The sequence below is a fragment of the Cupressus sempervirens genome, chromosome 4, assembly GCF_028749045.1.
Source record: "Cupressus sempervirens isolate cs-2001-9-10 chromosome 4, ASM2874904v1, whole genome shotgun sequence".
Lineage (NCBI taxonomy): Eukaryota > Viridiplantae > Streptophyta > Pinopsida > Cupressales > Cupressaceae > Cupressus > Cupressus sempervirens.
The window spans coordinates 331,061,284-331,080,709 of NC_143121.1; the positions used below are offsets into that span (position 1 = coordinate 331,061,284).

At 36.1% G+C, this 19,426-nt stretch overlaps 1 protein-coding gene across 1 annotated transcript in view; it reads right to left on the bottom strand.

The window, feature by feature from the left end:
* Nucleotides 1–19,426, bottom strand: part of ALDH22A1 (aldehyde dehydrogenase 22A1) — a 194,195-nt gene that overhangs the window by 67,724 nt on the left and 107,045 nt on the right. Inside the window, exon 6 of the mRNA XM_089825110.1 lies at nucleotides 3,307–3,460. Within this exon, the coding sequence (XP_089681236.1) occupies nucleotides 3,307–3,460 (154 nt within the window). The remainder of the gene's footprint in view (nucleotides 1–3,306; nucleotides 3,461–19,426) is intronic.

Below are 19,426 nucleotides of genomic sequence, written 5' to 3' on the forward strand. Positions count from 1 at the left end.
GATCCAAAATCAGAGTGGCTCACAGAGGTTGTGGATCCAGTCTTCACTAAGGAAGACCGTGTGTGGGTTGACCAGGTGGATATAGAGGCTAAGGCAGCTAGAGCACGTTCTTCAAGCATTGGTAGACGCACACGTGCACGCACAGGCACAGGCCCTAGCGACGTTCATGAGCCCATCTTACATGCGGGAGATATGGCTCGGCAGTCCTCTAGGACCTACATTAGACGCCTTGCTACTAGGCAGACTGGATACTCAGAGGCTGAGGCTGAGGCTGCAGCCGAGCTTCAGGATGATGTTGAGGATGATGATGATGACTATGAGTCTGAGGCTTGAGCTGGAGCCATATTTTTATATTTTGTTTACAGATATTGATACTGAATCATTGATAGACATATGTTTCAAACTTTCATGGATCTTCATCTTAGATTCTTACATACATTTATGATTTGATGTCTTATGGATCATCTTACATACATTCTATGATTTAAATCATTATGATCATTTGATTTCTATTTACTTCAGCTAGCCTACAATTTACATTTTAGATAACATAGTTACATATGTGATGGATTTTATGTTCCATGTTTATGTATGTTAAGTTTTAACTTCTATTTGAAGATGTTATAGTGTGTTTAAGTTATATTCAATAAAGGGTGCATGAAATAAGTTTTAAATTGTTAAAATCTTTAAATTTAAAGGGTTTTTTCAAATTTGCCGATTCACGATTGAATTTGACCTTGCCGATTCCGATCCGATTCCGATTCTTGTTACTTTGGTAATACATGTCTTGTGTTTATCCTCCCTAGCTAAGAGAGAGTGTTGATGTTTTCATAGCTTTTGTAGGATAAACCTGTGAAGTCAAAAGAAATTAATATAATCACAATGAGATATATATAACCATTAATTAATGTCATTATATTCATCATATTGTTGAATAGACATGTCTATTGGTTTATTCCTCATATATATATATATATATATATATATATATATATATATATATAACCATTAATTAATGTCTAGACATGTCTATTGGTTTATTCCTCATACAAATATAAGGACGCTACTATTTGGAAAACACAAACCAAATATCATGGTTGTGCTTAGTACATTTGCAATGATCCCTAAAATTCAACAACTAGGACCAAACGTAATGTATTTCAATTGAATCCCTCTGAGATAAGTTGTTTTATTGTAAAATTTGATCACAAATGGTTATGGCTTAGGAGATTTTGTCATGTGAAATTTGATAACATGGTGAAGGTCAATAACTCCAATGCACTCAAAGATTTACCTAAGATTGTGAAACGTTCTTGTTAATTACCAAAATTTGCACCTGATACCAAGCTCCATAAGTTTAGCAATTTTGGTATAATATGGAAATCACTTCTATGTGGGACACTGAAAATGAAGTGAAACCTTTGCATTCTAGGCCGGCTCTTGTTTGGATAATCACCTAAATGCATTCAATCTACTCTAAAACTTTGAAGAAAAAAGGATAGAGGTGACAATGATACCAAACTCCACAAGTTTAGCCTCTTTGGTCAGACCGACAATTCTATATGGATCTACAGTTTGGGGACCTTCTCTTCTTGATTCTGACTGGGCTTCGATCGAGAGGGTCCAGACCCTTCTCCTCCGTCGGATTATCATCACTGATACACTCCTCACACTATTATCTTGGCCAAGTTTGACGCTCACCCTTTCAGGCTCAGTGTCATCTTCGATTTGATCTGGTTCCTCTATCGCCTCGGGGGCTTCTTGAACTCAGTCGATGGTCGCTACAAGTACTCCTATCTCGCATACTACTCCTTTGTTGATATTGTCGACTCCGACTTGACAACTAGAGCTTGTTGTTGGTATTCCCACGCCACTACCCTATTGAGCTCGGTCGGGATTGACATAGATCGTCTCCCACCTTACCACTTCTCATTGGATGCTTCTGCCCACCTCCTCCCCTCACCGCAGGAGCTGAATGAGCACATTAAACTCGACATTTACAAACAGTACATCACCACAACCTGGTGATGTATATATCTGAACATATATATCATGACATATATAACTCGATATATATCATGTTATATATGTCATAACATATATATATATATATATATATATATATATATATATGTATATGTATATGTATATGTATATGTATATGTATATATATATATATATATATATATATATATATAATTATATATATATATATACATATACATATACATATACATATATATATATATATATATATATATAATTTATTCACTTGTAAAATATAACATATATAATATTCAATAGTCATAATTAGAGTTATATATACTTTATATATTATATGATATATGTATATTTTGGGTTAAAAGATATATTAATATATCTGTAACCATTTTTTTTAATCTCTTGTTATTGTCCTGGGAGATTTATTAATGTTGTGTAGGAAAAGGCAAAGTAAATCCTCACAATAATAGGTGAATTCCACGATGGGTAGAATTCGTGCGAACATGCAATCTCAATGCCTTGAGGAAGCCTATTTGTAGATTGGTGACAAGCACCCTACAACAAGTAAACCCACACTCTCCTTAGGGTTGAGTTTACGAGAAAATTAAGGAAGCGGGCTTGAATATGTTAATTACCAAATGTGTTATGAAACACGTATCATTGTCTTGAATTAAATTGATTTGATTGCACAGTAATATGTGTAAAAATATAAATTGACAACCTCCTAGAAGGGGACATTACATTGTGTGTCTTCTATTTTCTGTTCAAATACTTAAAGAGTTCAATTTAAAGCCTAGGCTTAGGCCCATCAACTCATTTTCTCAATCTTTGATATTTTCATTTCTATTTGAAAGCCGATAAATTCTGGAGTTGACACCCATAATGAAGCACAAATGCAGCACAGCTCTAGTGGAACAATAGAGCAACAATAAAAAAACAGTGTTCATCGCATAAACACAAACTATTACATTAATATATGAACAATTAGACACAGGAATGAGCATTGCACAAAACCAAATGCATAGAAAAGTCTTTAATAATCATGTTTGTATTATACAAGATTACTGACATGCTCAGATCTGACACATTAAATGATTCATATGTAGAATCTTGAAAAAAAAAATTGTGAATATATCACAATTAATAGACATAACAAGTCCTTACAAGAAATTACAGATTAGGAGCTTTAATCAAGTTGAATAGTCTGCGTGTAGCCTAATCATAACTGCTAATAGTGCAAAATTTGTGATTGTGCATATAAAAAACCCATAACAAATCTCTCTGTTCAGGAGTGATTGTTGTTACCTTGATCACAATAGCATTCCCAGAGAACAGAGCAGCTAACATGGGGTTAAAGATGTTGTGGAAAGGATAGTTCCACGGAACAATTGCACCAATGACTCCAAAAGGATGGAACTCTACTCTTGCAGATTTGTGAAGCATCGACCTTCCAGAAGACCTGTTAACCAATACCAAATGGAGTTAAAAGCAATATTACAAAGAAGAAAAGAAATCAAGACCAATTATTCCAGTTGCATCTGTTCTGATGAAACATATCAGCATTAACAATGTAAATTAAACATTAATCCATCATGGAATGAGCTCTAGAATTCCTCACCAAAAACTATGTTTTATCCTCCAGAGTCCATTGATTTCTTCAAATTGAAAGGAAACAAAACCACCATTCCAAGAACCAAACAAATCATACCAAAGTTTTCTCTAATAAATCTGTAGTATACATATCAAACTATTCTTATACTTGTGAGTTTCCATTATAAAGAGTCACTAATCAACTAATTGATCAATCCAAACATCGTCAAGTACAATAGTAACAACAGAAACCATACACAAAAACCTAAAACAAGCATTTATACAACATAACAGAGATCCCTTGATGGATTAAAATCTACTTCAATAAAGGAGCATACAACACAAAATTTATAAGCTCTGGTCTTAATGGTGAAGGATGGAATCAGTCTACAAGAGGCATCTAATACCATTTCAGAACCCTAAGTATAAAACTTTCTATCTTTTGAGTCCATATATACAAGACTTCCTTGGACTTACCCAAAGTCAATGAGTCCAAAGTGACTGGTAACCCAAGTACCCAACGATTCTAATCAAACTCACCAAGGCCCATTTAGAAGACTTGGCCAAGTCCACGAAAAAGGGAAAAAAAAATTAAAAGCATCCGAACATAAAAATGTAACAGTCATGTTTTTTGAAGGGTTTGGAGGGCTCTTAAAGGCTGTTTAAAACCAATAAAATTATAAATAATGGTAATGCCCCTTAACCCTATTGCAGACACTGCCCCAAACTCCTTTAGTTTTAAAAAATTAAAAAGAAAAAATAACTTTGATGTATGCCAGACAAAAAAGCAGCATTTTTTTTAATTCTACTGACTTTTTCCTAATCAAATCCTAGGTAATTGAATCAGGTTTACTCTTACAATTTGATGAGATAAATCCTATAGTAAGCAACCAAGTAATGCTCATACTGTTATAGCAGTATTTGTAGTCTTCTATGAGATACAAGTGTATGACTCTGCATACAACTACAATGTTGTGCTAAGTGATGCAAGCTTCTTTCCACCATAGTTCATGACTCAATATTGTGATTTTTGTTTTTCGTGTCATGGCTATCATAATCCATGAGTTTTGTACACCTTAAAGACTTGACAACATATATATATATCCTAAAAAATGGTAATTGACGGATACTTGTAAATGTGATAAATGTACTTCTTGCTTAGTTTATTGTGTCTTTAAAGCTTGTTTATTCAACAATGCATGATGAATTTTAAATCCTTACAAATTATATATTTTATCTCTTTTTCAATTCACCAAACCTTACTGAGTTTGAATGCCGAGTCTGTATGTAAGTCTGACTCCAAAATGAGCATACTAACTCTAAGTCAAGTCCTAGTCTTATAACACTGCATCTAACATCTCATGCTCTATGATATTTTTGTTCTGTTTAAGTCAATGTAAGATTCCTAAGCATAACAGATAGCAAAGGTGAAAATTTGTTTATTAAACGGTGCATGATAAAAGTTTTAGTTTAAACATCAAGTCTGCATCTAAATCTAGGTCAATGTAAAATTCCTAAGCATATAAGATTGTAATAGTGATAATTGTTTGCTCATGCCCTTTTCCACTATGATTTGAGCACACTTCAACAAGGTTGTCCTTCTGCGTTGACTACTGTGCAAGGTTATGTATTTTATGTAAAGTTTTGCAACTATCATAGCTTATTCCCATCATTGCTCATCTTTGGGATTTAGTTTGAGCTTAAAATTTAGTCATTTGCCACATGGGTTCAAATCCCAAGTGTAAAAGCCCAACCCAATGCACAAAGACTTTCCTTGTGCATTGACTAGCGTGCAAGGTGGAGAATTTTGCAAAAATTGGCAAATAACCTTGTCTTAGCCTATCCCCATCATCCCTAATGCCCATGCTATAGATTGCACTCCACGTATTGTTATTTTCTACCTTTGTTCAAACCAGCAACTATGAAATTGGCCTAGGTAATTTCCATGCCCATGGATCTAAGATGCAAGCTTTTAAAGTTGAGTTCCAACTAAATTGCAACTTATTTAAATTGCACAATGGGATGGTGTATCTACTTACAACCTTAGTTACTGGATTTGCGTATCAAACTTCAGATTCGGATTCGGGTCCGGATCCGCACATGGATCTGGGCAGGGTCCGCAATCCTGCCTGTGGATCCATCAGGATCCACAGCCAAAGGATCCTGACGGATCCACAGGTAGAATCAAGGATCCTGCCCAGATCCTCAAGGATCCAAGCACGAATCATGAGGATCCAGCACGAATCTGTGGCAATAGAAAGCACAAAAACATAAAATCATGAATGTCAATGTTCTGATTTTCTTTATAATCATGAAAATAGATCAATTATCAAGTATACTAGATTCATAGATGCATACTAGAATCATAGATTCATACTATGAAATGATTTTTCTTTGTTTTTTTTTTTTTTTTTTTTTTTTTTTAGTAGTGTGTGTGTGTGTGTACGAATCCTCCACGGATCATTATTGGAAAAAAAAAAAAAACGAATCGGCAACTAAGGTTACAATCCTAATAAAATTAGATCTTTGGAGGAGATTACCATGGGAGCATTCATACAAGAACATCACAGAATTTTGAGAAAGCATCATAATTGCATCATCGTATGTACATTGCATGCTTGCCTTCGACTGTCAATCTTGATTCGTCAGTACTAAGTCAGTCTACAAATGGGCTTGAACAAAAATAATTTATTATTTCCTACCAAGTTCCCAAACAGTGTCTATAAACACAAAACCAATCAAACATGAATCCAATAAGCCAAGGCACATTCAATATATTTGCCAGTTCCCTATTAGTGCATTTCTGTCGTTCCGGGTTCCATTCTATGTACTAGATCCGTTTTGAAGGCATAAGATTGCACCATAGCAAAGAAAAATTATTTTACAAATTCAGGCCTAACAGAGCCTTTAATTTGTAGAATATTGGTAAATCATTTCAGCCATCTTCACCACCATATTCCATGTTGAAACTTAAACTAAGTAGTTTAAAATTTATATAATTCTGCATTTATTACAGTATTTATTGCAAATTACAGTGTCAAATCTTAAATCTGGGCCAAATGTTTTATTTATTTAATTAGTATATACATTTATCAAAGTGCATTATATTCGCTTACATAAATTTGTGAATTTAACATTTCTACATGACCTAGTGTAATGTCCCCTATATAGTTTTGAAGAGTTTTAGATTATTTACTGTCAATTTCAATTTCAAGGGGTGTGAGTTTTATTATATCTTCGCAGATGCAAGGTTAATACTATGCAGGGATTGGATTGATGATCAGTAGTAGATTTCTTATGTTCTCCAAATGTATAAGTTTTGAGGGTAGTTATAAGTATAATTGAAGTAAAATTTGGATCTATAGAATGGCTCTGGATATGTTGATATGTAATAGAATTCAATGTATCGATATGAAACTCGTGATGTGTATGATTTAAGGATTATATCAACATCTGTATAGTGATACAATATGTGTAAAGATATATTTTCTGTATATATTTTGCATGCTGCCTCTATTCAATTGATTCCTCCATCATTATCTTCCCAGTGCTTATTGTAACTGGTCCATATCGCTGGATGTTCCTCTGTTATACTTACTAGCTTTTTAATGTTACAGGGATTTTGTGATTGTGTTTTGAATATTCTCCTTATTGAAGATGATGCTGTAATTTATCAGATCGCTGTAATACGATTTCTTTTTTGTGCTCTTCAATGCCCCTGTGATTCTAGAACACTGCACCATAATATAAAGATTCTGACCTGCTGCACAACTCGCCAATTGACTGTGAAGACGTAAATAGTAGTCACTGTTTATGATGGTATAAGATTATCAGAGCTTGAGGCACATTCGTACAGTTTATTAGTATATTTTCATTATTTTTTATTAGATATTTTACTAGAAAGGGGACATTACAGTCCGCCCCTCCCAAAATTGCTTTTCCCTCAAGCGATTCCGATTTAATGGGATTAGTTTCTGTCATGCAACTCTAATATCATTCCAACGACCTTGAAAAATCAATTTCAACATAAAATTAGAATCACCATATATCTATAAAGATCGAACCAGAAGATCATAATACTCAATTGCAAATACTATGAATGATTCAAAAGGTATAACTTATCTTGATGTACAATAGTACTTTCTTCGCCTTTATTAATTCTTGTCTCGTTCCTTGATGATTCTTATTCACTGCAGCCATCCATTAGGGAGACTTTGTAATTAGGTTATACGCTCTCAGGGGAGGACCCCTAGGGCTCTAGGTTTACCTTAAATGGTCATTCTAGAACAGTCCTCAAGCTATGTCACCATCTTATTATGACATTCTCATTTTTGGGGTATTGTTTTACTCCTTGAGAAGTGAGCACATAATATCCTCAATTTCAACACTCACTAAGGATGTCCTTGTCTATTGGCACTCACTAAGAACGCCCTTTACCTTGACACTCAAGAAAGTCCTTGATTCATGGCACACATTAAGAACACACTGAATCCCTCACACTCACTAAGAATGTCCTGATCTGGTTTGACACTCACTAAGAATGTTGTTGGCACTCACTATGGAGGACCTTGATCTTGACATTCACTAAGAACGTCTTCATCTAGTTTCACACTCACTTAGAATGTCTTGGATCTCAGCATTCACTAAGAATGCCTTGATCTGTTTTGACACTCACTAAGAATGTCTTGAATGTTGGCACTCACTAAGAACACCTTGATCTGCTTTGACACTCACTAAGAATGCCTTGATCTGATTTGACACTCACCGAGAATGTTTTGGATCGCAGCACTCACTAAGAACACCTTTATCTCCTTCAAGGTGTCTCTCTATTATCTAATTCCTCTATCTTATTTTCTTTTCCTCCTTTGCGCTGATGATTAAATCTCCATGGTTCTTTACATTCGACACAAACTCTTCCTCACTAATTCATCACTTTCTTGGCATTGATGTTCTACTCCATTTTTCATTACAAACATAACATTTCTTTTCTCTATTGTCCTTCTTTAAATCTTCATGTTTGTGTTATGTCTTGGTTGAAAAATTCTTAGGTCTTTTTTTCGAAAGACTTGATTTAACCTTGCCTCTCTGATGGCTTCCTCCAAGTTTTTGGGTTCAAATGGCTTTACAAGGTTTTTGGTAGATTCTTTAACTCCTATAAACATATAAGTGAGCCTCTTTTGGGAACAATCCAGGACCATAACAAACAACTCTTGGAATTTGCAGGTAAATTCTTCCACAGTTCATGTTTGCTTAAGTTAGGTGAGTTCTTGAAAATACCATTCAGGGTCTCTTTCATCAAACCTATTAATAAGCTTTTGCAAAAAATCCCCATACGAGTTCATATTTTTATGGCCTAGGGAAATAAGCCCATGATACCATCATCATATGTTGTACCTTCCAAATGGAGTATTATGAACTAGAGGGCGTCTTCCACTGTCATGGGACTCAAAGTGAAGAAAGTATTTAATTTTTGCAACCATAAATGTGTTGTGATTTTATCCAATCCATCAAAATTTGAAAGTGTTACTTTTCTTACTTAATGCTTGAGTTCTTTAATTGCGTGCTTTCTGGGTGCTTCTCATCTCTTATCTCCACAAAACTCTCTAAATGATACAACCTCCCTAATGTGAGGTTCTAGCTTTGCATAGGCTCTTGCAATATCTTCAGTTCTCGTCATTGGTTGATCTCTTCCATCCTCCTCCCTCAGTATTTCTTCCCTGGGTAGGAAGAGGGGGGAGGGGTTATGGGGACTCTAGATGAGGATGATTCATTATTTTCTGAATGGTTGGAGTTTATATCTCTCTCATTGGAAAAAAAAATTGGAGGTAATTGATTTTCCCATATTTTGTAAGACTCGTACAAGAGCCTAATTAGACTTTTCAAATATTTTGTTTTGACACATAGTAGTCTGATTTGCTGGCCATTTCATTCATGATAGCCTTTTTCCTTTTTCCTTGATAGGTTTGCATAGACTGCTATTCACAGGATGACAAAATTTTGCTCTGATACCACTGTCATGTCCCCGATATAGTCTTGAGGATTTTTAGCCTATTTACTGCTAATTTCAATTGCAAGGGCTGTGTGTTTTATTAAATCTTCGCAGATGCAAGGTTAATACTATACAGAGATTGGATTGACAATCAGTGGTAGATTTCTACATTCTCCAAATGTATAAGTTTGAGGGTAGTGATATGTATAATTGAAGTAAAATTTGAATCTATAGAATAACTCTAGACGTGTTGATATGCAATAGAATTCAAAGCAACGATGTGAAACACATATTGTGAATGATTTAAGGATTATATCAACATCTGTATGTAATAAACACATATAAGTATATATTTATTGTATATATTTTGTACGCTGCCTATATTGAATTGATTCCTCTATCATTTTCTTCCTGGAGTTAACTGTAACTGGTCCATATCGCTGGATGTTCCTCTGTTATACTAACCGGCTTTTAATGTTACAGGGATTTTGTGATTGTTTTTAATATTCTCCTCATTGAAGACAAAGCTGTAATTTATCCGAAGGCTGTAGTATGATTTCCTTTTTGTGCTCTTCAATGCTGCTGCAGTCCTAAAATGCTGCACCATAATATAAAAATTCTAAGCTGTTACACAACTCGTTAATTCACTGTGAAGACATGCGTAATGGTCACTGTTTATGATGGTATAAAGTGTGAGATCTATGTTCAACCCCAACTCTAGCTTTCCCTCCATCTACTGTCGTTGAATAGTATTTCCAGACAGAAGGATGATCAAATTAAGGAGAAGGATGCTAATTCAATATCTCAGTGCTGACTGTATTGTTTTTCATCGTTTGCTTGTAATTGGTTTGGAGTTCAAATGATTTGTTTTTATGATGAAAATCCCCCCAATTAATCTATCTTTTGCCTATATACACCATTCTCTTGCAGTGTGAGGAGTTAGGTTTCTTTGGCAAGACATCCCTTCATCATGCTAATTGTGTTTCTTCCTAAATCATCCTCTTGATTAATAATTGCATCATTGTTTTAATATTTATAGCATAGTTCAAAATCTTGATCTGTGTCACTTATCGGTGAAGCAAAAAAAATAGTTCTCAGCAAATATTGGAGATAAATTGGTAACTTCTCAAGAATATATTGGGAATTTTAAAAATGAATTCAATTTAATTAAAATGCATTTTTTTTTGGCAAAATTCAATAAGGAGATGCGTCTAACAAGTCAGTAAATGAGTAAGAAAACCAAACAAGCTGATCTAGATATATATAAATGCAATATGTAACAAAATCGCATCCTTATGTAGAATGTTGATGGCTTGCAGCCATAGTCAGAGACTCTGATCTCTGAAGCAAACTAAAAATAGCTATGCTCCACAAGAACCCATCCCTTGGCTTTTTACCCTCGTACTAAAAATAGCTAAGCTCCACTGGGACCCGTCCCTTGGGTTTTTACCCTCGTACTAAAAATAGCTATGCTCCACAGGGACACGTCCCTTGGGTTTTTACCGAGTACGAAATGGGGACGCAGGGACATCATTTTCCCGTCCCCAATGCCGTGTCACAATCAGCGATTTCGGATACTGTCCCCAAAACTTCGCTTCCAAGTTGCCAGGGGACAGGTGTACGGATTTCTATACTAGGGACCCCATTCCCATCCCCGATACAGTTTCCCGTTCCCCTTTTCCCGGACGGCGGCAGCAGACATGATGCTTCAAAAAAAATGATTTTTTAATATTTTTTAATTTGCTCTCCTTTTGGTGCAGGCCCCACATGGATGTTGGGGAATGCTAAAAGACACAAACCCTATTTTGGCTTTAAAACACAAAAGATTGAAGTCTTTTTTCATTTGGAGCTATTTGCTAGTTGAGAAGAGGAAGAGGAGAAACAACAGCAGCAAGAGAAGAGTGCATTTTGGTGGTGTCAGAGAAGGTTTTGCCTTCATTCTTCTTCATTCTAGGTATGTTTTTTATCTTCTTTTTGTTTCATTCAAGCTTTATTGTTGTTTGTTGCCATTTTTCATTTTTTTCATGACATTGAGAGGGCATGTTGAATGGAACATTGAAATGTTTTCTTTTCCATAACTTGCAGCAGTATAACACATTATAAAATCCAAAGGCAAAAAAATGAACAGCAGTGAGAGTGAGGGAAGTAGTGATAGCATGGATGTTGCCATGCAAGAAACTCAAGTGTCAGATTTACAAAGACCAAGAAAAAGACCCAGGGCAGCCATGGATGATTCTTCAGCCCAGCCTAATATAGATGTCCCTATGGAAGATCCAATGCCTAATCCATTCAAGTGCCTTGCCAAAGTCCTAAAAAAAATGCCAAAGACCCATTCAACCCTAAGAAACCTCTCCTACAATTCGCCAAAAAAGTAGACAACAATAAGAAAAAAAATTCAAGGGGTAGTAGGGAATGGGAGTGCCATATATGTAAGAAACATTATTTTGGGAGTTACACAAAAGTGTATTGTCATCTTTTATGGATAGGTGGGCAAGGTGTGAAAGGTTGCAAAAAAATTACAACTGAAGAAAAACTTGAGGCCAATAGGTTGCATGTGGACGGGGAGTTTTTGAAAGCAAGGGGTCCAACAACTACCACACCCACACCCACATTCACTCTCTCATTAACTCCCACTAACACTACTAGTAAAGGGAAGGGAAAAGCCAAGAGAGATACCAATGTAGCTGATTTATTTAACATACAAGCAAAAGAGAAAACTGAACAATCCATTGGCAGATTTCTTTTTGCTCATGGCATACCATGTCATGTTTCTCGTTCCTCATTCTATAAACAAATGTGCAAAGATATATATGCTGCTGGTCCCTCATTTATACCACCAAGAGAGACTAAATTATGCACCACTATCCTTGATAAAGAGTACTCAAAAGTAAACATTTTGATGGAGGATATGAGACAAACATGGATGACTGATGGATGCACTATCATCATAGATGGGTGGACCGATATCAAACATCGGCCACTCATCAATCTTATTTTCAGTAGTGCAGCAGGGGCCTATTTTCTTAAAGCCATTGATTGTTCAAGAAAAAGGAAGGATGCATCCTTCCAATTTCAGATTTTGAGAGGTAGGGGCTTCAAATGTTGTGCAAGTAGTGATTAATTCAGCCCGGGTGTGTAAATCAACTAGATTGATAATAGAGAGCACCTATAGACAAATATTTTGGACCCCATGTTGTGTACATGCATTGAATAACACCTTGAAAGACTTTGGGAAAATTGATTGGATAAAGGCTATGGTGTCCGAGGCTAGATAAGTGCAAATGTTTATTTCCAATCATCACACATCTCTTGCACTATTTAGGACATTTTCCAAAAAAGAATTCCTCAAGCTCATGGACACTAGATATGCTCGCTACTTCATTTTGTTGGAGAGGATGTTTGAGGTCCAAGATGCCTTACAATCCATGGTGGTCAATGCAGAGTGGAATAGATGGCATGAATCAAGCACCCCGGATGGAAGACATGTGAAACGAAGAATCTTGGATGAGAATTGGTGGACCACAATGAGGTAAGAAACTTAAATAATTGATATCATAATTGTTATTGCTGATTTAATAAAAATATTTCTGATTTAGGCACTTGCTGATTTTTTAAAATTGATTATGTTTCTCACTTGTAATTTTATTTCATTTGCAGATACATTTGCTCCTTCATTGACCTTGTTGTGCAGGTAATATGATACGATGATACTGACTCTCCTAGTCTTGGAGTGTCATGTCTCCAATTTCTGCCCTTCCTTAGTGACAACATTTCTAGCAGGGTTGGTCTATTATCTGGTTCTCATAGGCCAGCAGAGCGTAGAGGGAACCAACCAAGGGACTTGGAGAGTCATGCATGAGCTTCCCAAGTAGTTTGGAGCAGTAGACAACAGTTTCCTACAATTTAGGAGGGATTCCTAATTTGTAGGGATTGACTAGGAGTGGTCTAGGAGGCATTTTGAGACCTCGGCGAATGTTTTGGAGACTTAGAGTGCATCTCCTATTTTTTAGGAGGAACTCCCAGTTCAGTGACAGTTCTCTCAGAGGTGCACACAGTAGGGGAGTCATTGGGACTCAATTTTGGTTGGTTGGGGCTGTCTCCTACTTTTTAGGAGCATCCCTAGATTTTAGGGATGGACTACCAGTTGACACATCTTGTCCGGTATCAGTCACAGACAAGTGACAAGGTCAAATTCATGTTTGATTGGTCATTTTGGGCTTTTTGGGACCATTTGGGAAATATTTTAATATATTTAAATATTTCCTAAGTTGGTGATTAAATAAATTAAAATAAGGTTAATAATATAACCATTTTGGAGTAATAAGGGAATTTTGGCTTCAGTTGATCAGGTACACCTATGTGTTATAGCTCGTTGGAAAGGTCTCGAATTATTATACATGATTTTTACTATCTGTAGACTTTTTTGTGCCTTCAGCTATGGAATTTTAATAAAGTAATGTTTTTCCTATAGCATGGACGACTTTAATTCGGAAAATGTTATTTTATTATATTTTATTTAAAGGACAAAGTGTAATTTCCCTTTAGGGTTCGATTTATAGTTGGAAGGGGATATAAGGAGATGGAGACCTAATTTCTTATTATCTTTTGCATATTGAAAAACTTGTTTTTGTGAATTGGCTCTGAGAGAGCAATTCTTCATCTAGGACACAAACCCTAGGTTCTGGATTGGCTGGGACGTAGCCCTCAGCAGTTATTGGCATTGGATTCTTCAGACAGTGTGCATTGCTATCAGGGATAGAGTACACCATTCTTTATTGTGGATTCAGATTGCAGATTTAAGGTTTCAGCGTTATAGATTGATTCTTTCAGCTGGGACATGATTCCTTGCAGTCTTACGGCTGCCATTTGCAATAGTTTGGCATCATTGTTGGATGTAAGCTCTTTGGAACTGCATTGGATTTATTATTTGGCTTTATAAATCAGAAATCTGCCTGGTACGATTTATAGCAATTCTGATTTGGTTCTATGTTCTTATTTATTTTCAGTCTCCTCTCATGTTTATTGTTCATTATTCATTACTATTGTGAAAACTATCAAAAAACACAAAACAAAAAGAAAACCTTCTGCAACTTCTGTCTATTCTCAAAGACCATCAAAGAAATCACAGGAAAATATAGTTTATTAATTTAAAAACTACAGCAGATCAGCAAAGGCATCTATCAGGGATCTTTCATGGAGAGATTTATGAGACTTTTGATAGCATGCTTGGGCAGATCAAGCAATCTATTAAAGACAAGGAACCTACTTTGGAGTTCTATGAGGAGCATCTTAAGCCCATTGTGATGAAAAGGTGGAACACTATGGACACCCCACTTCATATGGCAACCTATGCAGTCAATCCGAAATGGTATGCACCAAGGCCTGGGAGAGTGCCTCCATCTGCTAATGAGGAGGTGAGTGTAATTTAAATTTAATAATTTATGTTTAAGATTTCTGATTTTTTTATTTTAATATGTCTTCAAAATCTTGATTTTATTTATAAACTAAGCTTTCTAAATTGTAACTTCTAAATTTTTGTTTGTTGAATGTAGGTGAAGGAGGGTTTCTTCAAGGCCCTTTCAAAAATGTATAATGCAAAGGATGCTGCAAAAATTCGGAGGCAATGGCTTGACTTTGCCAATCTTCGTGGTCCAACATTTGGTAGACCAGAGGCAAGGACTAATAGAGCTACATTAGCTCAAAGGGACCCGAGTGGATGGTGGACATGGCATGGTAGAGATGCACCTGAACTAAAAGCTCTTGCCACCCATCTTCTCTGACAAGTTGCGAGTTCCTCTGCTACAGAGAGGAATTGGTCTACATATAGCTTCATCCAATCAGTCAAGAGGAACAACCTTACCTCTAGACGATAGGAGAAGCTTGTGGCTGTTCACAGTATATTGCAGCTAGAAGAGCGACAGAGTCTTGAGTATCGACAAACTCCAACACTACGTTGGGATGTTACTCCAGAGGATGCATTGTAGATTGATTAGGATGACACACCTCCAAGGCTGCTTGGTGTTCCATTGGATGAGGACCCGCTGACTACCCTTGGCAGTGATTTAGAGGAAGAGATTGACGCTGATCTTGATTTAGATATAGATCTAGAATCTTAAATTAGTAGAGGGCAACCATATATTTGGCTTTCCGCTATGCAAATACTCGGATACATTATTGCTTTTGATTATCATGGAGATGGACATCTACACTAGAATTCATAATTTCATTGTCATTTTGATTTCATGCATGATGATGATACATTGATACTTGGAGCCTTTGGGCCTTTTGCTAACTGTATGCGATATTGGGATAATTGTATGTCATTTTGATTTGAATCGTGATAGTTTTCAATTTCCATGTATGATAGCCTATACTATGCTCAATGTTCTGATATGCATATTTGAATTATGTCTCTAATACTCTATATTTTTTATAATAAAAAAAAATCCCCTATATTTTATAGCCATCCCTGAGGTCCCGTCCCCTAAATTTTGGCTTCGACCCGTACTCGTAAAGGAAACACGTCCCCGTCCCCTAAAATGTCCCCATCCTGGAAACTATGTGGAGCATAGAAAAATAGCAAATTGTCTTTGTAAAAAGATAGATAAATACAAATCTCAAGTACAATATGAAACTAATCTACACCTTCCTCTTCCCCTCCCCACTAAAAAGAAAGAAAATTTAGAAAACTTACTTGAGAATTTGGATTTGCTTGAAAAATCTCTTCATATCTGCTTTGAATCCATTGCAACGGATTTATAAGGCTGCTAAAGACTCTTTATCTCCACCAAAACCCTTCTCCTCTCCTCCAAACATTGAAAATTGCAAAATAAACAATGAATGGGCAAGTCATTGGGTGTCCCAATTTTACTAGTGTCGCCCGCGAGAAGTAGTTAAGTTATCACGAGAAGTTCACGATTTATTGCAAAGAAGTGGCCAACTTATCAGCGAGAATATAAGGTCTTCTTGGCTTGAATTTCTCGTGAGAAAACCATTAGTTTTATCATTTTGCAAAAGTTCTCACGAAAGGCAGAGATATCTGCCACTTCTCAGCACGATTTTAATTTATGGTTTATAGAATCATTGTCATGCTATCAACGACTAGATAGAGGTCCACGATTATTAAAAACTTTTACAACCAATGTAATGAAAGCCACAGTTAACACCAAAAGAGGCATTCATGGCTTCACATTGATGGCAATTTATTACTATGTTGGATTTGGTTAGTGAATTGCAGCAATTCTACTTTTATTTGGTTACTCCTATTTTACTAATCTTGGTCTCCTTATCATGATCGCTAACTGAAATCTCCTATGTATAATCTTAATCTTTATTTGTTTGCATTCTATAATTTTGATTAATACGATAAATATAAGTTTATCTAATTGCTAATAATATATTATTGTATATCTTGATATTATAATAAGTACAAATAATATATTAATAATCTAGGTATTAATATATTACTATATATTTAACAGATCATATATTAATATCTTTTGTAAGATATTAATAAACTGTAATTATATCATTCTTTAATTAGTTATCATAATTTTCAAACAGGAACCCGAAGGCCCGATTTGCAAGCTAAGTATGGTCTTTTATTTGATCTACTAATTTATTTTTTAGATCTGCTATTATTTCTGCATTTTTGGAAAAAAAATCCGAATATTTTAGCCCAGTTGAGCATGCAGAGAAAAAAAAGTTTTGCATAGGCACCAGGCAGTCACACCCTGGCCCTGTGCAGAATATTTCGCAGAGAATATTCTTATTTCCGTTGGCGAGCACATACACCAGCGGAAAGATCAAATTCTAGTAGCAGCCATTCAAATCCGACACATACTCCACACTAGCTAGTGGTCTTTGTTTTTATGCCACTGCACTGGTCTTTTTATGCGCCTTGTTCTTTTTAGAACCCACGAATGTGGGACTAAAATCAAAAAAACCGGCACCATTTTCTAGAATTTCGGCCCCAGACTTTGAATTCCGGCAGCTGCTTGCCCACCGGCGGCGGCCCTTCTTGGCGGCAATCTGCAATTTTACACGGCAACACAATAAAGTTCAGTGTCGGACAGTGTAAGCTCCGGCCACTGCTGCCACAAAGACACACAGCATCAACCAATAGATCCACCCATCCACACAGACAAAGCGCTCAGTCAGCAAACAAATCGCTGACACGTGGAATTCACCAGGGCCAACATCCACGTAGATCGCCAACTAAGCCCTAACACAGCCATGTGGACAACAGGTTAGCCTTCGTACGCCAACTGGACATCCATGTCAGCAAAGCCACGTAAGCAATTTTGGACTGCCACGTCACCGTTCGTACTCTATTGTACAGTGTTGACGTCATCAGCCGTACATGTGACGTCAACAAGGGTTTGCATTTTCGTTGACGTCTGCAAACTGCTAGCCTAAATTTGACGATCATTTGACCGTCATTCAGAGGCAATGTTGAACTGCTGCAACAGTCATTTGACCGTCAAATTTAAGTTTTCCTCTCTAGACCCCTCTTCAAATGTAGTTTTGATTTGGAAGCCCAACCTTGAGAGGCAATAACTCGATCATTCGAACTCCAATTCAAGTGCAATTTTTTTTATTTTGGGCAGAATTTCCTGAACTTTTCAATGGTGCAACTCTTTTCTAGTTTTGGTGCACGGATTTATCTAAAATAGCATTTTTTGGTTACTATACTTGTCCAATCTTGCATTTTGCAACTTCAAATGCATCGTATGGGCTCATCTAGACTCCTTTTCAAGTTCTATTTTTTTTGAAAGTGCATATTTTTTCGTCTACTTTTCAGATCTACAATCAGATTGTAGGCTTATGTGCACAAAAATACCACTTTCAGAAATAGGTCCTACTTTGCATTGTATTGCTTCACAATTGTTGTATTTTTGAGCTACATTGTAAAGTTTCAGATTTGTACTCTATAAAGAGGTTGTAAACTGTAAAATCAGAAGCCCACTTTGTCCATTTTGACAAGTGGCCTATTGTAAACGCACTACACATAAAGTACCAAAATCATTCATTTGGGGGGGGGGGCGAGAATTTTTGATTGAGTGAAAAGGGGGGGGTGTGTGTTGTGTATTGTCTCCTTGATCTTGTGATCTTGCATTATGGGTTCTATTTCAAAGTTAACTCCACACTATTATGCTACTTGAAAAGAAAACATTAAGGAACCATTGGTAGAAAAAGGTTTACTGCATTATGTAACTGGTGCAGCAAAGAAACCTCCTGCTGATGCTGATGAAGCTCGAAGAGAAGACTGGGAATCCAAACAAGAGATGACCTTAGGAACCTTGTTGAAAAATATCTCTGATCCCATCAAATTTCCCATTAGGAAGCTTACCGATCCAATAGAGGTGTGGGCTAAACTTGAAGCATTGTATGGGACAATAGATAAAGACATGGCTTACAATATTGGGGAAAAACTTCTCAAGTTGGATCCTAGGAATTTCGACACCATCAACAACTATCTTAACCAAGTAGACATGTATAGGGCACAACTTAAGTATTGTAGTGAACCCATCAAGGATGGAAAGATGATCAAACACATCATGACTCATCTTCCACCTGAATATGCTCCTTTTGTTTTCAGTTATAATACTCATAAATTAACAATGGGTAGTGCCTACATTAAGCCTTCATTTGAGAAATTTTCAGAAATGTTAATCTTAGAACATGACAATCTAGTGAGTATGGGAATTCTCAAGTTTTCCAAGACTAAAGCCTTGGTAGCCAATGAAGGTAATTCAAGTGGTAAAAACTCCAACAAGAAGCAGAAGCAGTGGAAGGCTATGCCACAAGATGACACAGAACAATCCTCCTCAAAACAGCAATCTT